Source organism: Pyricularia oryzae, chromosome 7 (assembly GCF_000002495.2).
Source record: "Pyricularia oryzae 70-15 chromosome 7, whole genome shotgun sequence".
Lineage (NCBI taxonomy): Eukaryota > Fungi > Ascomycota > Sordariomycetes > Magnaporthales > Pyriculariaceae > Pyricularia > Pyricularia oryzae.
Window position 1 is genome coordinate 2450200 of NC_017854.1, and position 19195 is coordinate 2469394.

Sequence of the window (19195 nt, forward strand, 5' to 3'; positions counted from 1 at the left end):
CCATGTTCCTAGTAATAAAATACGGAGTAACCAACTTTTAGAAGCTTATCCCGGGGCATAATGCACAATCAAGTAGGGGGGGGGGGGGGTTTATTAATAAAGGCAAAATTAATATTTTACCAAATCCCAAGATTTGAGATTTAAATCCTCTGTACCTGATTTTGACCCCACAATAAAGCCTGCCTATCGGCTTGATCTCGTTTATCAGCCATCTGCGATAGAAGTTCAGTTGCAAGAAACTCAGGTGTCTCTAACCATATCTATGTGTACAGAGATCCACTGGATCTCACAGCTGTATGCGGCCTTTATCTTTTGTCTATTGCATACATTATGTACCTGCATTACCTACTCCTCCTGCTACGACTCGATAAAGAACTTGACGAATTGCCGATGCTGTTAATACCCACGTAAACATTTACAGCATCCGCTTTGACTGTTCTGTTACAAAAGCTTGGCAAAAAGGCCTCTCGCTAATCTCCCGGGAACGCAGGCCATTCATGTATGGTCATACCATACTCAGCAGTCAGCGCTAACCATACAAATATAGAATCAGCGATACCTGCCTTCTTTGTCCTCATTCTTTTGGTATCATACAATTGAATTCCTGTCCAGACTAAGAAGCAAAAGCGGAGCAAAGACAAGATTATTCCATACTTCCCTCCTTTTTTCCCCCTTATTGTAGGTTTGACCGTTCCGCCTTTCCCGCAGTACCTGGTTGCCCCTGGAGAGAGTGGCCCCAGAAGAGACACTAAAAAATAGAAAAAAGAGTTTACAGCGTTACATTTGAGGCCCCCTCATTGCGTCTATTCCCGAAAAAATGGTTGTGTGCCCGTGATGACAAGAATAAAAAGTAAGAAAGAAATACAAGATTCTGACATGTTGATGTATGCGTGGAGAAGACAAGTTTGTTGTGGTGTTGGCTTTTTTTTTGGTCGTCATATTACAAGAATAGTAGTAATTCGGTGCTTCTATAGTGCCTGCGCATGGTGATGAGAGTTTGCCATCTCAATCGACGACTGCTGAGCTGGCATGCTGCTTCAAACGCGCTGGCTGGTTGTGTTTTCATCATATTCTCACGTGTAAAAGGCCTCAATGAAGTAGATGAATCCAAAGAGAAGGAATGCCAAGGCACCGCCCACAGTGACTGTGACAAGAATAATGTTAATACACAAGGATACGATACGATGGTGATATTGAGACACTCAGAAGAGGAAGTGCACATACCAACTTTGAGACTGACTTTCCCGGCAATGGCCCGCCCACCAATGACGGCAACACCCGTGCAGCACGCGTGTCCCAACACGGCACCTAGCGTAACCCACCAGTAGTCCTGTCCAGCCGCCATTGCAATGGTCGCAATCTGGCTGCGGTCGCCCCACTCGCCCAGGAATGTCATAACAAAGGTCTGAACCCAAGCCGGGCTGAGCAGCAGGCTGAGCAGGTTGTTGAGACCAGCAAGAGCGCTCATGACACTGCCGCCCCGGCGCGGGCTCGGGCTCCGGCTAGGCGAGGTCGAGGGGCTGCGGTGGGGCGCGGAGAAGCGAGAGTTGTGGCCACGAGACTTGCGAGACGTGTGGCCGTTGCCGCCGAGACCCATCTCCAAAGCATGGGGCGAGGCGCGGCCACGCATACCTTGCTTCCGCGCGAGGGACTCCTTCTCTTCCAGCTCGAGCTCCACTTCGTGCATCTCGGCCGAGACGCCTTCGTCTGGAGACATGGCCATACCCTCGCGCAGCATCCGCGCGCCGAAGACGAAGAAGAGGCCAGCCGCCATGAAGCTGGTGAGCTTCTTGGGGATCAGAGCCGGCACGGCGTGACCCAGGAATGCCGACAGGATCGTCATGGTGATGAGGGCGGCGAAAGCGGCGGAGAAAACGACCATGCGGTCGTGCTTCATGGCCATGAGAGCGGCCACAAGGAAGGTTTTGTCGCCAATCTCGGAGAAAAGGATCATGGTGAGCGAGAGGCAGAACGAGTGCAGAGGCTGAAGAACGCCATCGGCGCCGGCAGCGAGCTGCGGGGTCTTGCCAGTCGATACGGGCTGCTTCTTGCCCTGGGTGACATCGAGATGGTCCTTGTTAGCCGAGTTAGGGATAGGAGGAGCCTTGTCGTGTGTCTTCCCCGGGAGGTCTGATGGCTTCTGCATGTGTCGAAAACACGGTTAGCTCACTACTGTGAATCACGCTTGCCGCTAACAACGCGTAATAGGTGTTCACAACGTACATCCAGTCCCGAGAACTTATCTGTATCATCTGCATTGTCCTTGGCATCTTTATCCATGGATGACGCGAGCTTTGCCTTGGTATCCTTCAGCGATGCCAAATCTTTGTCCTTGACGTCCTTGCCTCCGCCGCTCTTCAGCACCTTTTCCTGCTCGCTGTGCGAAAGCGGCCGGGCCTCCTTAGGAGTCTCTGGCTTCTTCTCGACCCGCTCGCCCGTCTGGCCCTCCTTGGCCTTGCGCTCCCTGTCCTTCTCGCTTACGCCACCGCTGGTTCCTGTCGTGCCCTCCTTCGGGTGCGCCCGGTTCTTGTCGTCCATGATGCCGTCGTTCGACTCGGGGATCTTCTTGCCGTTGACGACGGTAGGGTCCGACGGCCTGTCTTTGAGCACTGGCAGGTCCTTCTTGAGCGTTGGGATGTCAGAGTCGCTGGAAGCTGCCGGCGATCCTTTGTCGCGCAAGTTCTCGATCTCTACAAAAGGTCCATGGTGCGGCCTGCCGTCCTTGCCGTCGACGGGGGCATCCTTGGTTGCTCCCGCCTTGGTGCCCGGTGCTGTTACGGCATTGGAGCTCTTGTCCGCGACGGCGGCAGCATCCGGACCAGCCAGAGCGGTTATTGCGAGGGATGAAGCGAGGATGATGCTCCGAAGCTTCATGGTTGCGGTCGAGATCGCAAACGTGGAGATGAGAACTCGATTGTTGCACAAGGTTTGCCTTTGAACAGGCCGTGTCGACTGGACTGTAGAGAGATTCTACACTGGAATTGAATCTGCCTACGAAGGCGACGTTCTCATACTATTAAATTAGATAATTGAAATAGTCTCGTGAGTCGTGAAACTTTGAGACGTTTGGATGGTCTTTTTTTCGCCCTGAAGCGATGACGACGACAACGACAAGGACAACGGCTCGACTTGAGGCAGACCGGAAAAGACGGTGTTGGTGGTTCGTACAGTACCTACCAGGAACCACTAAAAATCGGTTGGCGCGTGCCGAGGAGTCGCCCAAGACACCGGTGGAGTGGGACTAGAATGGCTAGATAAAGTACGAATTACTATCGTACGGTATTGAACGAGAAAACAGCCCAACAGACAAACGAGGCTGAAAATTTAGAATCGAGAAAAAAAAAGGGAGAAGGCGACTTGAGAAGCGCTAGCAAATCTGACACCACTCAGGTAGATCCCTGATCAATTCTAGTCGTGGCATGCGACACTGGACCCAAGACAAAAAAAGCACAGGGCCTCCTTTTTTTCACTCTCTGTTTTGTACGTAAGGGACCTACCCCCTGATTTATTTCTGGCATAGCACACAGCCACTGCGAACCAACAAAAGCTCCTCCTCATTGCGCGCAGTATTTTTTTAGGCCTTATTGCCTCAATTCCATGACTGAATACCGTAGTACTTGAGCATTGTCGCCATTGCATCCTTTTTTACTTTATCGATATTCGTATAATTGCAGTGTTACCTTTATCATGCAAGTTCAAGGGAACGTGGGCGCATTTCTGCGTTCCGATACTCATCTGGTACGGCTGGCTGGCAGCGCTGGCTACCTTGTTCTCAGCAAAAGCCCATTCAACCTGGGTAAACTGTTCTGGCTGTTCTGCTATTCGATCATAGCTACAAAGGGAGCTCTTCCGCACAAATGAGTTTTTCTGTCTCCCTAAATGACCCCAGAATCTACACTGCACTACGCAAAACTCGCATCTTATGAATTGAGTTTGCTGAGGCTCTCCAGGGTCGTTTCTCGCCCTCACGTCGCAACTGTAGGACGAGTGATGATCAGGGGCGGGTAATTAAATTACTTCGTAATAGCTGTCGTGCCGGTTGGTACTCCACATGAGTCCAGAATCTTTAAAGATTCAGGGGTGAACGGGGCATGTGGGGCAGCGGGAGGTTACTGGAAGCTTTGCTGAGTTTGGTTTGGTTTGGTTTGCTGACCTTCCATGCCAAGCTTGTGTTGACGTGTTTTGTTACTGCGGGCAAGCGCAATTCGAATAATCTCACGTGCAAAGATTGCTGCCTGAGGCCTCCACAAAGACGCGTCGCAAATCCAAGGCTCCTGGCTCTCATTGGTCACATCCACACCCAAATTCTCAGACCACCAGTTGCTGATGTTTTTCTCGCTTTTCGCCCGGGATGTAAAAAATGTTCATTGATCGCAAACCCTTACCCTAACCCTTCTGGCGTCAACAACACCAACCCTCCTTCTATCATCAATTATATTCCCTCTCTGATATAACGAGGTGCTGAGCTCCCTGTCAAAAGGGCATCGTTCGTCGCGTCAACGACGACAAGACGCTTCCCGGTATGGCCCACCGCCAACTTCAGGCTGCCGAGATGGCAACTGCCAACTCACCCATCGCGTCACGAACGCGGAAGCGCGGTGTTGGCAACATGGGTACCAGTAACAACGTAAATCCTCAGACTACAGTGGCAGCATCAGCTCCTTCACGAGCAGCCAAGCCGAAGGCAGCGGCTCCGGCGGCTCAGGTTTCTATCATGGCCACGCCTGAAGCGACTGCTCCGACTCCAGGCTTGGTCTCAAACACGGCGGCCACGCCGGGAACCTTTCGACCCACTTTTGGACGCAGGTTTGCTCCTAGGGACGAGACAGATACTCGAAGTGTCCGAAGCCTGCCGAGTGCCGCGCCGGATCAGTCTCAAATTGATGAATATGACATGAACACATCGCAGTATCAAGGCAAGTCTCTTCACTCTGTTGGATGTCTCTTGCGGTGCAATCACCAAACAGCCAAGTCACGTGCAATACAAAGTAAAATACTGGCTAACCAAATTATAAACACTTCGCTCAGCCGGTACGCCCTCTGTAGTAGCTAGAGAGGCCAGCATGGCTCCTTCTGATGCATTTTATACTCCAGGAGGTGTTAATGGTCAAATGGGCGTGGCTCGAGCCCTAGAGAAGAACTTACCAAAGCTCGTGGAGGCAGCTACCGAGCTACACCAGCTTCTTTCAGACCCTGAGCGAAATTCTCAGGAGACCCAAGAAGAGGATACCGTCTGGATCGGAGAACTGAGCGTTGCCCATACAATTCTGAACGCTCTCAAGCGTCCGTACTGCTCTCAGGGTGTTACGTATATTCGCGATACAGAGGATCTCTGCGAACGACTACAGTACACATATGGCCATGCCCCCTTTGAGACTGCCAAGACTGTAGCATCGATCGTCAACCTTTCCGAGCTCATGTATGATTTCACATTTCTACGTGACGCCCCAGAAGAGCATATTTTCTTTCTTGGCCGGCTCGATAAATATTTCCCTGCAGTATTTATCCCCATTCCACTCCTTGGACGAGGCGAGTGGGAGAAGGCTACGCTTGCTCTTGCGGTCGATATCCGAACCCAACTGGCCATCTCCAGGTTGCGTGAGCTTGAGAGCGGCCAGTCTGCAATCGAGGTTCTCGGTGACGTCTTTCTCGAATACGTCGATAAAGAAGCCGAACTCGACGAGCAGCTGGCCCTCCCACAAAGCTACCGAGGGCTGCCTGGCTGCGATTCTGTGCAATATCGCTTCAAAGAGTTGCCCGCAATAGGCAAATCACAGGAACAGTTCTGCCAAAAGTGTCAGGAAATCAAGGAGCTTGTAGGACAGCACGTGAATAACGTGCCCGAGGTCATCTCCAAGATCGAGGAGCACTTTGACTTTGCTGGCTTCCGCAGTGTGCTCCAGAGCTGGATTGGTGGTGTGACAACTGACTTGATGGAGATGCCCCTCAACCAGGGCCCCTTCGACCCCAACCTGGGCACACCTGCATCAACTCGCCTTCGAGAATCTGTCCTTGGCCGATCCCCGTATAGCCCGGCGTAAGTTGAACATCTGAACTCGCCAAAGATTACCATCTGTTCTAGGCAAGCGGATAATAACTTACAAATATAAATACTCACAGAGCTAGCGCGGATGCTGTACAAGCTTTCATTCGCTTGGGAATGGCAGGCCAGCACATTGCTAGCCCGAGTCCAGTAAACAATAGCCGCGCAGGAATAGCACGGGGTCAGAAGCGTCCTCGTCCCACAGATGACGGGGATGATGACGACGATTTCGAGCAGGATCAGCGCATCCCTGACAGCCAGTCGATGCCACCACCTCCTCCTCCAGTCCGCCGACGCCGACGTACCAGTGGCTCTCGTGCCAAACGCGTTCAGATGGAGCCGCAGATTCCTGTTGATCCGATACTGACCGCCGGCGACTCGGCCCAATATCCTGCGCCGCCCGAATCCATTGTAGATGGCGCTCATGACGGCAATAACAGCACTACTACCGGCTTGGACAACGCGAGCGATGCGTTTGCTTCTCCCGCCCCATCGTCTGTGATGAACGTCGCCACCGCACCGAATCTGTTGCAGATGTCGCAGCATGCCAGGGCCATCTCGGCTCTAGCTAGGCAGCGTAACCCGAAGCCACCGCAGACTCGCGTGCCCTGGTCCATACCTGACTGCCAGCGTCTCATTGGTGCTGTAGGTGCCTATGATGCCAAGTGGAGTAAGATCGCCGAGGCCATCAGGAACGGCCAGGTGCCACTTGAGCATCCACGAGACCAACAGGCATTGAGAGACAAGGCGAGACTCATTAAGCAGGATATGCTCAAGTGCGTATTCTTCTCCAATTCCCCTGTCATACGTATCACATAAACAGGTAATCACCAGGCACGAGAGAACTAACAAGCCATAAACTCCAACCCACGTAGAACCGACAGCATTCTTCCACCGGGCTTCGACCTGGTCCTTTTTGGCAGAAAAGAGAATGAAGCCGTCATCAACGTCGGCAAGAACCCCCATCGCAAAGAGAGCGACATAGACCCGACCACCGGCCGCCCCGTCAACACGGAGTGGGTTGACCCCAATGCTCCGCCGCCGCCGCCGCCTGAGGAGCAGGATGGCGAGCAGCAACAACAACAGGAGCCATTGACCACGGCAGAGGAAGCTGTAGTAGCTGCAGCTGAGGAAGAAAGGCAAGAGCACGAACCACGGCATTACCAGCGTCACGAGCAGGAACAGCAGCAGCTGGAGGAGCATACCGAGGGGCAGCAGGGTCACCAGCGTCATGAGCAGGGACCGCAGCAACTGGATGAGCACCTCGAGCAATCGCAACAGCTCGACGAGCAGTCGCAGCTCCAGCAGGAGGACCAGGGACAGGAGCAGGAGCAACACGAGGCCTCGGCGACTGAGGGTGCCGTGCGCATGTCGGACTAGCTATCCGACATTGGACACAGGACCTTTGGGGAAACATTGTCGCAAAGCGACGACTCGGGCGCCATGACTAGGCAAATTCTATAAGAGATGAACAACGATGAGCTTTATGATTCGAACGCGGTCACCTTTGTAATACAACAGTTACGATGAACAGTTTTTACTTTTTCCATTGACATTTCTACCCTTGTTTTGTTGCCATCTGTGCGCGAAAGGTTGTGTCATTTAGAAGTGAATGACATGCCAAAAAAAGAAATGACAAGTTCTCTGTCGGACCTCTGACATGCGAGGGGCACTACCAAGTCAGAAAACGTAGAACCCGTGTCACTTATTTGAAGCCGTAGCACAACGTGAACGCTGACAAGACAAGGCTGGAAAAAGAAGCTGCAAGAAATTATACTCCACTTGTTTTGTTGCGAATGTAGACGGCTTGACAGAAAATGCTGGGAAATATAACCGAAGCCATGTTGGTTGCTTTTCTTTGATAAAGAAAGCAAAAGAAAAAAGCACCCATGCGCAAGCACGAATTCACACCATGAAAATCATTCAGGGAATATTCTTTTACGAATGCGGACAAACCTACCAAGTCTAGAGTATCTATCTAGGGTTTATTTTGGCCGAGAAGCCTGTTGGCTAGCCTGTCATGCTTCTTACTGTGCTGTAAATCCTACCCTGCATCGCCTACCCTGCACTGCCGTGTCAGCGCTTCTGATGGCTGGTTCGACGCCCATTTTTGAGGATACAGCATTTCTTGTGCAATTGGTTGAGTACTGATTCCGAGGTGAGCAAATGAGCGTCTACGTGGTCTGCAAGGCATTACCTCTTTCATAACAGTTCCCGAAAAAAAAAACATGTCAAAGAAGACCTTGTAGGCTTGACTGTCTTGGAAAGACCCCACTCAATTAATAGTACACGGGAGTCTAGTATTCATAGGATGAAGCTGTCGGGAGCATATACAGAGCCTTGTGGAAGATATCTGGGAGTGAACTTGATACTTAATGGTCTATCCTGCAAATTGACTTGGTCCTCTATATAAGCTATCTTGCGCTGCTGGGGAAACTGATGTTCGCTTTGCATACAAGGCATGGGATAGATAGGCCATATACTAGAAAAGAACCGAGACCAAACCGTCCTGCGCTACTTATGCATGATTGACCAATCAAGTGCAATACCCAACCAGAGTTTATTCCCAAGACACCTTGTATTGACGCTTTTCTTGCATGCATGAGATTTGAGTCAGTGGTTGCGAACTGATAAGTATCAATACTCGAACCCCGCTAACAGGTGCAAATTAGCCATGACAAAGGGCTTCGAAATTTTTTTTTTTTTGATTTTTCTTTTTTTTTCATTTCTTGTTTATCAGGGGATGTGGTGGGGCCATGAAGTGCTTATTTAACTGGTGTTGTGGCTGCTGTTTGTACGGATAGGGGCTGGGTTTGGAGAGGAGTAGATTCTTCGGGGAGTGAAAGAGCGTGAGCACATGGGTTGTGTGCGAAACTAACAGAACTAAGTGCAACTGCTCCGGTCTTCCACCGCTTTCTAGCACAGAGCCGAAAGGCAAGAATCTCACCAAGACAAAGCCATCTGACCATCACCACCATTTCCCGTAGACACATGGGCAACTGTTCAACAGTCTGGATTGATGTTGTCTGGTGTTGTGGGTTTCTTGAAAAACCCCTGCCAGAGTGGAAACAAGGCAGTATCAAAGCCGTCAGTTCGGTGGAAGACATGCGAATACAGACCTCCGATCCTCTCGCTCTAGACTCGGACCGGGGGCGGTCCGTTGCGTGACGCTACTGCTGCCGACGCCATATCAGGAGGCCGAGCGTGACCCGGCGGCCCAGCAGCGCCACCACCTGCTGCTACTCTCTTGTGAAGATGTCCGTCCTGGGAGTCGCTGCTCTTTGTGTCCAAGGTATCATTCCCTTCTCCCTCCGGCGAGGCGAGGTCATCGTAATGATCATCATACTCGTGATGACCATGGTAATCATGCTCGTCCTCGTACTCATGGTGGTGATTGGGGTCGTCGCAATGCACTGAATGACTCACACTACAGTGATGATGATGATGATGATGGTGATGATGCGAAGGATGTTGGCCGCATGTGTGATGATCGTGATTATGACTGCGACCTCCAACCACAGGCTCGTGAGCACCATGGGCGTGATAGTCATGCCCCGGGTCGTGAGAACCCTTGCCCGTTCCCGTGCCCTTGCCGGCGACCGTTTTCTTGCCTTTCCGGCCTCTAGCCTTGGCTTTTTCCAAAAGCCGGCGGCGCTCGGCCTCATCCTTACGCCTCTGCCTGTCCTTTTTTTCGTATGACCGGATCAACGCCATTGGCTTCTCGCCAAAGATGTCTTCGTACTCGCAGAATAAACATAGCCAGTGTTCTTCGTCATGAACACCCCTGCACTTTTCGTGCTGCTTCTGATTCTGCCGATCCTGGGCTGCCTTGGCGTACTCGCCGGCCTTCGTACGTCGGCGACGGGGTCGCGGAGGCGGGGGCTGAGCCCCTGGCGGAGGTCCCGGCATTGCTCTCGAGTTTGGTGGCACGGGGCCCGAGTGGTGGCCTGCAGGAACACCGCTGGGCCAAGGCGGCCTTGATGAATTACCAGAAACGTCGTGTCTAGGTGGGATGGGCGTCCCATTGGGCGTCCTGCCGTGGGACCCGGGCCAGCTTGCAGACCCAGGGACTTGAGACTCGCAGGTGAATGTAAACTGACCTGACCCTGGGCTTGACTTGGAACTTCGTTGAAGATCGAGGAGGCTGACGTTCTCTTGGCCCTGGTGGGAAGGGGGGTGTTTATCAACTTTGGAGATGGCATTAGATATTATTCCTGTACTCGGAGCTGCCGTGCAAATGGTATGGTGGTCAGTTCCCGAAGGGCGGAAGGCAGGTGCGAAGGTGTTCGAGTGTCAAGAGCGAAGAATGCAGTGAACGACAAACGGCGAAGCATAGGAAGTGGCGGGGGTTGGATAGGGTGGCTGGCTCAAGGGATGCAAAGGCGTGGGAATGTAGTGCTGGCAAACGGTAAGACAGCGGCTGTAGAACATACCTGACAATGGAGACCAGCGCATTGAAGGTCTCATTCTATTGTTTCTGTTGCTCTCTGACAAAGGGCTCCTACCAGTTCTATTGCGGCCGAACCGGCCCCTCCCGGGTCCAGAAAGACCTGGGCTACCGGAGCCCATAGAATGATATGCGCTGCAGCTCGCGTCACAACCGTCCTGGTGGACGACGCGGACCGGGGTCGAAGGCGAGGATTGTCCAGTCCCTAAATCATTCAACGAGTGACCCAAAGCGGTATCAGGAACCTTGCGTTTCTTCTTGTTGTTTGTGTTTTCGAACGTATCGTAACCGTCTATCGAGGAAGCCGTTGAATGCGGAAGCTGTGAATAGCTACTATAGACGGGGTCTTGCTTCTGGGCTAGTCGGAAGGGTATCGAGCGAATGCTCGGAGCAGACCGCGGCACGGCCTGACTTCTCCGCACCCGCGACGGATCTTCCTCCTCGCCGTTCTGCGTGGCTCCATTGGAACAGTGATTGCCATTGCAAACATCGGGATCCTCCTCTTTGTAGGGGTAGTAGAAGACGCTAGTTGGTGGCGTTGGCGGGTACTCGATTGAATCGGCAACTTCGGGGGAAAGTCTTTCGCGAAGGCGACGTTTAGGTAACGGGTGGATTGGACGATCGGGGAACATTGGGGATGTCGTCGATTCGGGGGATGTACTCTCGCTATATCGTGCTGCAGAAAGAACAGGACAACCATTAACGTCGGTTGGGGAGGTAGGAGATGAGCAAGCAAGCAACAACACTGCCTTTGGCCGTGCCTTGGTAGAGAACAATGTTCCAGCAGTGCTTGATGACTGGGAGGCAAACGCACCCATCATGCATCCCAAGAAGCATAAAACTCCTACTCCGACAGACGCTGCTATAGCGAATTATCCTGCCGTGTTTGAATAAACACGGCTATTTCCAGAGTGAAAGCAAGGAAGAAGCGAAAGAATCGGGTGAGACGAAATGACTGTCGGCCTATGAGCTTTGGCTAAAAAAATAACAGCGTAGCGTTGGTCGGATTCTGTTCAAAAACCAGGGTCAGACAAGATTGAGAGGTGAATCATGAGCCCGCCAGACACGATGCAAGCAAGCACTCTAGTTATAACCCAAATCTGATGTATCGAGGTTCACATATTGCATTCCAAGGTGTCCACCCAATCTGAGAGCTTGCTTGCTTGTCTGTCCGGGCTGCGGTCTTTGATAAAGCACTGCACATACCTACGTCCAACGGCTGGGCTGGATTCGAGGGTTCGCCGGGAGCGATGTGAGCGACTCGGACGACAATGCAGATTTCAGCAAGCAATTAGCGGGGGGTTGATTGGTCAGTATTAACGTCTCGTGGATTCGAAGTTTTGCTATTCTCGGCCACAAAGCAGGGCAAAATTGATTTAGGTTGGTCGTGTGTGTAAAAAAGGAAGCAGATCTGGTCAATGATGGCTTTTTCGGTCGATTGCTAATGACTGGGCTGGAAGCTGGTCCGACCAGACCCAACTAGCCACTACAGCCAGCCCAGACCCTCGCTCGCATGTGGCATGGGAGATTGGCATGAAAGCTGTGACCGCTGTGTGTGGTTGACCTGGGTGACTAAGCAGGGAGACCAACAACTTGGGTGGTCGGACGGGTTTTCCACCCACCAAAAATCCGAAAAGAGACGTGGTCCTACTTCGGCAAGGTACGTCAACCCTGGACTTGACCCTCCATTTTAGCTGCCCCCCATTTGAAAGTGGCTGCATCTATCTTATCCGGTGACATGAGGATATCGACAGCCCACTACAACTCAATTGTTCACTTCCTGAATTTGTGTTCTTTTCCCTGTTGGGAAGTCTCCATATGCACTTGCTGCAGCCTGCCATCTAAGTGCCCATATGCAAGAGAATTGACTTAGGCTTCACATATGCTTTCTCAAGTAGCACAGGTGAAAATCTAGGTTACGGTCCTACCCACTACGTCACTAAACTCTGCTGTTCGGCATGGGCCCCGCGAAGCAAATCGGAGAGAGCTCCACCTCGTCCATTGCGGCCCGTTTATTCCGGAGGGGTGACATTCAGTGCACTCGAGTAAATTGTCTTGCAACTGTCGTATATATCGTCTAAAGATTGTTACATTGGCCAAACTCCCGAAACCCTCTAGAGGGATGAAATCTAGTTCCTTCTCGAATTACTGGGCTCCTGGCAGTAGTGCCACCCATTTGAATCTCTGCTGTTCAACGCAATCTGCATATTGATACTTTGCACATTATTAGCTAGGTTGCATCCGGAGTAGTGACAGAGTACAGCCTGATAACTAGGTAGGTACCTACCTACCCGAATAGATAGCAGAGAAAGCTCTCGTGCCATCAATAGCAAATTATTTACAGCTTACTATGCCGTGTGGATGGAGACCTGAAGCCCACTTCACAATCCATAAACTTGCTATAAGATATCTACAGTAAACTAATCCACACAGTCGGGTATTGTTGAGAGAGTAGATTTTTGGATTGACCCCTCTCTAATATAAACTGTTACGAACTATGTTGATTGTCAAACAAAGGTGTTACCTGGCTAAATAACTTAACATGGCATCAAGTCAGGTCGTCTCCAAACACACATTGGGAAAATACTCAAATACAGACCAGGCTTGCTGGGTTAGGGTTCTCCTCCTGCAGGGGCCTTTATCGATACAGAAATGTACACGGTACTTACTGTATTGCCGCGACGGCAGTAATTGGACCCAGTTTTCCATCATTGGTCAGCACTGTCGACTGATCCCTGCCATCGCGAAAGAGGAGCTTGCCTGCAGCTCGCTGGTACGTGACCTACCGCGAGGCAATGGCCGGCCCCGCACACAGCAAATCGGCGTCTCTAGCAGCTCCCGCCAGACACTAGGCGCTCTTATTTTCCCCCAAGCCCAGGCGTGAGATGCTCAGTTGATCTCCTTGCTGCACCACGACCATCACCACACAACTGATCCCACTTAACTTTTCCTCAAAAAATACATATCAAAGGAACCGGCTTCTTTTATTGCCAATTGTCAATCCAGCTCTGTACTTGCCAGTCATGGTGTCTTGTCGCATGCTGCAACGACGACTCTTCCGCCTTGTTTCCTCGCTCGTGTCGCAATAGAAAACTCGATTCCCATCCTCGTCGCCCACCTTGTCGCCCGACTACTCCTGTCGAATAACGTGTCAATCAGACTCTCTATCCGTCCTTACATACCTGTCGACATTTTATTGGGTTGAATCACATTCTCCAACCTCTACCGACACCATTTTCCACCGCGCCCCCCTGCATCCATTCTTCTCTCGCCTTGGTAGAGCCGCGGCCCCGGCTGCGAGCCATGGGAGAATCAGACACAAGAAGATCCTCTCGAGCACGACCCGGTCAATCACAATCGCAGGCACCTTCTAGTTCTTCAAGTACATCGGGACGCGCCGAACGGTCGTCCAGATCATCGACCAACAAAGTCCCGTCCCCACAACTTACTGCTTCATCAGTTTCGGAACCACCAGACGACGGACTCGCTGTCGCCGAACCACTCGTCCGGTCTCTACGGAGCAACCGCGTGCGGGAAGCTGATAATTCTAGCAGAGAAAAGACTGCCGACGCCGGCGCCTACTCCATGGCCTCCAGCGACAATGAAGTCCAAGAGGACGACGAATCTGTCCGCTGCATTTGCGGGCTTGAAGACTATCCCGGTCCGCCAGTGATCAAGGATGACCACAAACACGCCGCTGCCAAGGAAGCGTTAGATCTTGAACCTTTCCTGGCGGCCGATGTGCCGGATGAAGTCGCAGGCTTTTTCCTTCAGTGTGATGTTTGCAAGGTCTGGCAGCACGGCGGCTGTGTCGGCATCCTGAACGCGGACTCGAGTCCCGATGAATATTTTTGCGAAAAGTGCCGCAAAGACCTACACAAGATCTCCGTTGCAAGCAATGGGTAAGTATTGGTCCCCTCTTCCCTCGAGTTTTCCTCTACGGCCAAAGTGTAGAATGCACTACAGGCCACCCACAGAAAATTACCCTCGCAACTACGAAATTGCCAGACCGGGGATTCGTTGTATTCTGGTGTTGAACACCACCGCTGACATTTTTGGCTTCTCACCAGACAACGATATTCACTCTACCTACCGGTCAATCGCCCATCCCGATCAAATTCTAGACACACAATCAGCAAGGAGAAGGAAAAAGAGCCACCGAAGTCTCCTAAAGGCAGGGAAAGCAAAAGCAGTAGGGCTGCTGCTGCGGCACTTGCTAGTCACAAGCGTCGCTCAACTTTGAATAGTCGCCATGTGTATGACGAGGAAGAAGAACTAAGACGTGCCATTGAGGCAAGCAAAGAAGAGGCTGGCACAGGCGAGCCTTCCGAGGGCAGCACCAAGAGGGTAAAACGAGGTCGCAGTGACAGTGAAGAGTGAGATTAGCGCCTAACCTCTCCACGGGCGAGTTGAGTACTGACTTTGGAATGCTACCAGGAAAACCGAGTTTACTAAACGTCAACGAACCGGCTCTAGATCTCCCACACCTGTCGACGAAAGCGCAATTCAAGATGACTCTGACGATGGTCCATCGAAAACCAGCTCGCAGAAGAGCAAGTCGCGAAATCCTACGGTGCGAAACCAACAGCGGGATCTGCAAAAAGCAGAAAAGGAAGAGCGCGAGAAACAGAAGGCCGAAGCTGCAAACAAGCGCAAGAGTCGTGCAGAGCGAAGGAGAGCTGATGGTGAGTCCGAAGTGGACAGCTTCATGCGCACTAAAGCACATAGTTCTAAGCTGACAGTTTTGCTCAACGTAACAGACTCGGATATCTCTGAAGAAATTCCCTTGGCCGCTCGGACAACGACGGCTCGCTCCACCGCACCTGTTGCTGAGATACCTCCTCCACCGCCTCCACCAATAGCAGCTTCTCCTCAGCCAACACCTGAAGTAAAGACGGATAAAAGCTCCTCGAAATCGAAAAAGTCCGGATCTCGGAAGAAGGGCCGTAACCAGTATACCAAAGATCGTGACCGTTCCCCGGGGCGGTCACAGTCTCGCGACGTCCCGGATCCTGTTGCAGGTACAACAAGTGCGGGTGGCACTGGTCCAGGCCAATCCAGGTCACGAAACGCAAGGACGCAAGCCAAGCAGGAGAAAGACAAAGAAATGTCCTGGTTGGATATGGAGCGGCGCATAGCATATTGGACCGATTTCACCCAACGAGTGGAGCAGGATCTTAACATAGACCGTGAAGCGGCCGAGAAGAGAAAAGAAGAGGAGAAGGAGAGGCAGGCACGACAGAGACAGGAACAGGAAGCAGGTAACACGCATACCGAGCGAGACAAGGCGAATCGTTCAACTTGCGAAAGCACTACAAAGGCTTTGACGGGAAGTTTGGCCCTCAACGGCGCGTCATCTACTGCAGCAGCCAATTCGGGTTCCTTATCGAGAAGCGACGTCAACGGCGCATCACCGGGCGAGGGCCGGACACCAATGATCGCCGTTACGAACGGTGATAGTGGGACGTTTGGGGCCAACCGTCAAGGAGAAAAGAGTGAAGGCCAGATGAACATCCAGGACCGGTTGGATTTCATCAAGGGGCAGATCAAATCATGGCACACCGTATTTGGTGTCGATACGAGGTCATAAACAGTGGCCTCGCAAAAACTGGGCGGATAGGGATTACCAATCTTTGGTCAATCACTTTCTTGGCGTAACCAGGCTGGCCGTCCCTGAAGCTCTCGAGTTTTCCAGTGTTTTCTGGGATGGATAGGCGCTGATTGAGCAAGGAGAATGCAGGGCTCTCTCTCTTTTTTTTTTGGTATACCCGACAATAACGGCGAAAGGCGAAGGTTTTTTATTTTATTTTTTTGTGACATATAGGTGTGACACGGCGTTCGTTGCTTGTTTGGTGGTCTATTTACTTCCCTTTACGAGGGGCTGCCACATGGTTTTGACAGGAACCATATGAATAGCTTGCTTGGCAATTGCAGGCCACGCAAGTGGCATTTTTCTTCTTTAGCTGTATGATACTTGGGTATAAATGGGTTATATTCTTTTTGAGGACTACAGTACTGTACGCAACATATCGTTAATGCCCAAGATGTTGGATGGGATTGCTTTGATCGGATTGGGCTATTAGGTAAATAACCACGTTCCTGGACAATTGGGTAAAATCTCAACACTAAGCATGCTGGCACTGGATTTTGATGTTATCATTCATATATGTTACATGTATAGACAGTAAGTACCCAGTTGATGTTACATATTGTTACAGATGTGGTAACAGACAGCCCCAATTTCACGATATCTGTGGTCTCTGGGGAAAGAAACGTACAAGAAGGACATGATCTCCAAAGATCTTTAACTACCCTTCAGTCCAGCCCTGTACCGCTCCTTACTTGCGATACTCCTCCTCTCCTTCTCAGCCTTCCTAGCCTGATTTAAGCTGGTAGGGGGGTTGAGACTCGCAATCCTGGCCCGCCTGAGGGTCTCGTCGTTGACGTCGTCCAGCACGAGCTTTCCCAGCTCGCCCCTCCGGTACAGGGAAATGACGTACTCGGCGATGGCGTCGATGGCGGGCACTCCGCCGGGCAGCAGTTTGCCAGTCCTGCGGGCGGCAGACTCGAGAAAGACGTTGACGTCGTTGGTCGGCGTGGCGCACAGCCACTCGTAGGCCTTGGTCTGGCCGCGCAGGTTGAGGTGGTACAACAGGTAGTCGGCCAGGGTCACGGGGTTGACGAGCCCGTCGCGCACGCAGTTGACCAGTGCCAGCTTGAGCATGCTCTCCGGGTCCCCGACGTAGGGCACGAAGACACCTGGCGTGTCCATGACGAACACGCCCCGGTCCGGGAGGTCCTCGTCCGCTTCGTTGGAGAGGATCCGCACCGGCGTGCCAAGCTTCCGCGTTATGCCCGGCTGTGCGCCCGTCGATGCCGCCTTGGTGTTGGCCTTGACGCCCCGGTGACGCAGCCGATTGAGTAGTGATGACTTGCCCGCGTTGGGCATGCCTATGACGATGGCGCGCAGGCCAAGCAGGTGCGAAGAGTGCGAGGCGTCCGACTTGGCCAGCGCGCGGATCGCAGACATGAGCGCCCGGTCGCCGGATGCGTTGCTCTCGCCCTTGCCGAGGAAGAGCGCAGATGGTATTTCGCCCCCGTCAGCCTTGCCTCGCCGGCTTCTTTCCCTGCCCCCGTCTACTGCTGGTTCCCTGGCAACGAAGCCACCCGGCGTGTCGACGGAAGAGCTTTCGGCGCCGTGAAACCTGCGCAGGGCATCGACGATGGGGAGGTCCCGAGGCCTGCCGGGACCCAGGTCCCGCTTCGTGTAGACAACGATGCGGGGGATGGCCTGGTGGCCACCCAGCGACTGGAGCTTGTGCTCGAGAATGGGGTTCCAGGACGAGATGGGCACGCGGAAGTCGCGGCACTCAATGATCAGGCCGATGTTGGAGAGCACCTTTGACATGCGGGCCACGGCGGCCTGGTGATGGCCCAAGAAGTAGGAGCGGGTGATGTCCGAAGAGACTTCGAAGCGGGCGCGGGGCACAAACGCCGGGGCCGGGGTCACGGCGTTGGCGGCCGCCGAGGTCGCCTTGGCCAGTGACGACGCGGCCGCGTTTTTGATGGAGGACATGGCTGGTCGGACGGGTTTGGCCCCGTAGGCCGTTATGTTGTGTTTTCAGTCCGGTCTGGGTGGTTTATGGTTTGTTTCATCGGGTTGATGCCATTTCAAATTTTGGGCTTTACGAATCTTAGCCCGAGTCTAGCTGCCCGGGCTGCAGACTCTTTATCGCCTCCTGTTCTTGGAGTCACTTTTGATACCCTGCCAAATCAAATTTGGGATTTGACCTTCTGCACGGCTCACGACAGCAACTTTTGCATGTAGCTCTCGCCTGTCTCTGTTGCGGTGATCACTCTCACACAGTCTGATACTCGCCAAAAAGGTGTGGTGTGGACTAAGGGTTCACGTGGTCTGAACTTCAATCAGTATAGTACAGCACGGCAGTAGCACGCTTGGAATATGCTCTACTCTTCTCCAGCTGGCTGTGATTTTCTCTGCTGCAAATTTGCAATGGAGCCTGCCTGTCGACATCAGTGGCCCGTGCTTCAGACCAGGGCCCTTGTTCAGTAATCGAACTACAGCCGGATTCGGAATGACCGAACACTCCACAACATGCATAACGGTAATTATTCGCTGCATTTATTCTGTATTCGAGCCTAGGTACATAGCGACTTTAATGGGCAAACTTTAATTACTTGGTGTTCTTTCGCACCTCCGTATCATATGAGCATTTCAATATTTGTTTCTCATCAATTCCAAGATGATGCAGATTGGCTGAGTGAGAGATGGCCATGGAGGCAGGCATCAATATGGTAGCAGTGAACTGACATGACATCACCGTCGCACGTTTATCCTGTTGCGTCAAAATACGGTACGGATGGTATCCAATACTACACTACTATGTACACACTACATACAGTATGCACTGACTTTGTGGGGACACGTCAACAAAACGAGCAACCAACACCAAGACGTCAAATAAAGGGAGAAATCATCGAGAACAGTAATGAAACAGCGCCGATAGTCTTGCTAAGCTTTTAGTATTCGACGGCTCTGCAAGCATATGTCAGTTAAATTCTGCACAGATTGTTGACGATTATCGTCCATTACTTGATAGTGTCTGCCTGCTACTGCACAAAATGATGCGGTTGTTCGTCGGATGATGCGCGGGATTGGCGGGACTCATCTTTTGACAGAGTGG

General features: G+C 52.2%; 6 protein-coding genes across 6 annotated transcripts; 2 read left to right on the plus strand and 4 right to left on the minus strand.

Annotated features, from left to right (window-relative positions):
* Nucleotides 1-297: 297 nt before the first annotated feature.
* On the minus strand, nt 298-3419 carry MGG_12672 (uncharacterized protein). Its single transcript, XM_003721219.1, has 3 exons — nt 2224-3419; nt 1225-2140; nt 298-1144 (listed from the first exon to the last, which is right to left on the minus strand). The coding sequence occupies exons 1-3, from the start codon at nt 2872-2874 to the stop codon at nt 1074-1076; spliced, it is 1638 nt and encodes a 545-aa protein (XP_003721267.1). The 5' UTR covers nt 2875-3419; the 3' UTR covers nt 298-1073.
* A 936-nt stretch (nt 3420-4355) lies between these two features.
* On the plus strand, nt 4356-7621 carry MGG_02537 (uncharacterized protein). The gene is made up of 4 exons (XM_003721220.1): nt 4356-4916; nt 5029-6037; nt 6121-6819; nt 6919-7621. The coding sequence occupies exons 1-4, from the start codon at nt 4523-4525 to the stop codon at nt 7421-7423; spliced, it is 2607 nt and encodes an 868-aa protein (XP_003721268.1). The 5' UTR covers nt 4356-4522; the 3' UTR covers nt 7424-7621.
* Nucleotides 7622-8393: 772 nt separating this feature from the next.
* Nucleotides 8394-11960, minus strand: MGG_02536 (uncharacterized protein). The gene is made up of 4 exons (XM_003721221.1): nt 11697-11960; nt 11305-11499; nt 10477-11166; nt 8394-10230 (listed from the first exon to the last, which is right to left on the minus strand). The coding sequence occupies exons 2-4, from the start codon at nt 11309-11311 to the stop codon at nt 9179-9181; spliced, it is 1749 nt and encodes a 582-aa protein (XP_003721269.1). The 5' UTR covers nt 11312-11499; nt 11697-11960; the 3' UTR covers nt 8394-9178.
* A 659-nt stretch (nt 11961-12619) lies between these two features.
* On the minus strand, nt 12620-13199 carry MGG_18033 (uncharacterized protein; the record flags this gene model as incomplete). The annotated part of the gene is made up of 3 exons (XM_003721222.1): nt 12620-12691; nt 12840-12889; nt 13160-13199. The coding sequence occupies 3 exons, from the start codon at nt 13197-13199 to the stop codon at nt 12620-12622; spliced, it is 162 nt and encodes a 53-aa protein (XP_003721270.1).
* Nucleotides 13200-13357: 158 nt separating this feature from the next.
* Nucleotides 13358-16686, plus strand: MGG_02535 (uncharacterized protein). Its single transcript, XM_003721223.1, has 4 exons — nt 13358-14392; nt 14561-14866; nt 14928-15175; nt 15251-16686. Exons 1-4 carry the CDS (start codon nt 13794-13796, stop codon nt 16078-16080), a joined length of 1983 nt encoding a protein of 660 aa, XP_003721271.1. The 5' UTR covers nt 13358-13793; the 3' UTR covers nt 16081-16686.
* MGG_02534 (mitochondrial GTPase 1) lies at nt 16590-18464 on the minus strand. Its single transcript, XM_003721224.1, has one exon. It carries the CDS (start codon nt 18064-18066, stop codon nt 16795-16797), a length of 1272 nt encoding a protein of 423 aa, XP_003721272.1. The 5' UTR covers nt 18067-18464; the 3' UTR covers nt 16590-16794.
* Nucleotides 18465-19195: the final 731 nt, after the last annotated feature.

What these genes read in the sequence shown, in the direction of transcription:
- MGG_12672 (XM_003721219.1), bottom strand. Translation starts at nt 2,874, where the DNA reads ATGAAGCTTCGGAGCATCATCCTCGCTTCATCCCTCGCAATAACCGCT. An exon ending in ATAAGTTCTCGGGACTGGAT is followed by an intron (nt 2,141 to 2,223) that starts GTACGTTGTGAA and finishes CGACACATGCAG; the next exon opens with AAGCCATCAGACCTCCCGGG. An exon ending in GAAAGTCAGTCTCAAAGTTG is followed by an intron (nt 1,145 to 1,224) that starts GTATGTGCACTT and finishes TTCTTGTCACAG; the next exon opens with TCACTGTGGGCGGTGCCTTG.
- MGG_02537 (XM_003721220.1), top strand. Translation starts at nt 4,523, where the DNA reads ATGGCCCACCGCCAACTTCAGGCTGCCGAGATGGCAACTGCCAACTCA. An exon ending in GAACACATCGCAGTATCAAG is followed by an intron (nt 4,917 to 5,028) that starts GCAAGTCTCTTC and finishes CACTTCGCTCAG; the next exon opens with CCGGTACGCCCTCTGTAGTA. An exon ending in CGATCCCCGTATAGCCCGGC is followed by an intron (nt 6,038 to 6,120) that starts GTAAGTTGAACA and finishes AAATACTCACAG; the next exon opens with AGCTAGCGCGGATGCTGTAC.
- MGG_02536 (XM_003721221.1), bottom strand. An exon ending in GCGCTGGTCTCCATTGTCAG is followed by an intron (nt 10,231 to 10,476) that starts GTATGTTCTACA and finishes CCATCTCCAAAG; the next exon opens with TTGATAAACACCCCCCTTCC.
- MGG_02535 (XM_003721223.1), top strand. Translation starts at nt 13,794, where the DNA reads ATGGGAGAATCAGACACAAGAAGATCCTCTCGAGCACGACCCGGTCAA. An exon ending in ATCTCCGTTGCAAGCAATGG is followed by an intron (nt 14,393 to 14,560) that starts GTAAGTATTGGT and finishes GCTTCTCACCAG; the next exon opens with ACAACGATATTCACTCTACC. An exon ending in GGTCGCAGTGACAGTGAAGA is followed by an intron (nt 14,867 to 14,927) that starts GTGAGATTAGCG and finishes GAATGCTACCAG; the next exon opens with GAAAACCGAGTTTACTAAAC.
- MGG_02534 (XM_003721224.1), bottom strand. Translation starts at nt 18,066, where the DNA reads ATGTCCTCCATCAAAAACGCGGCCGCGTCGTCACTGGCCAAGGCGACC.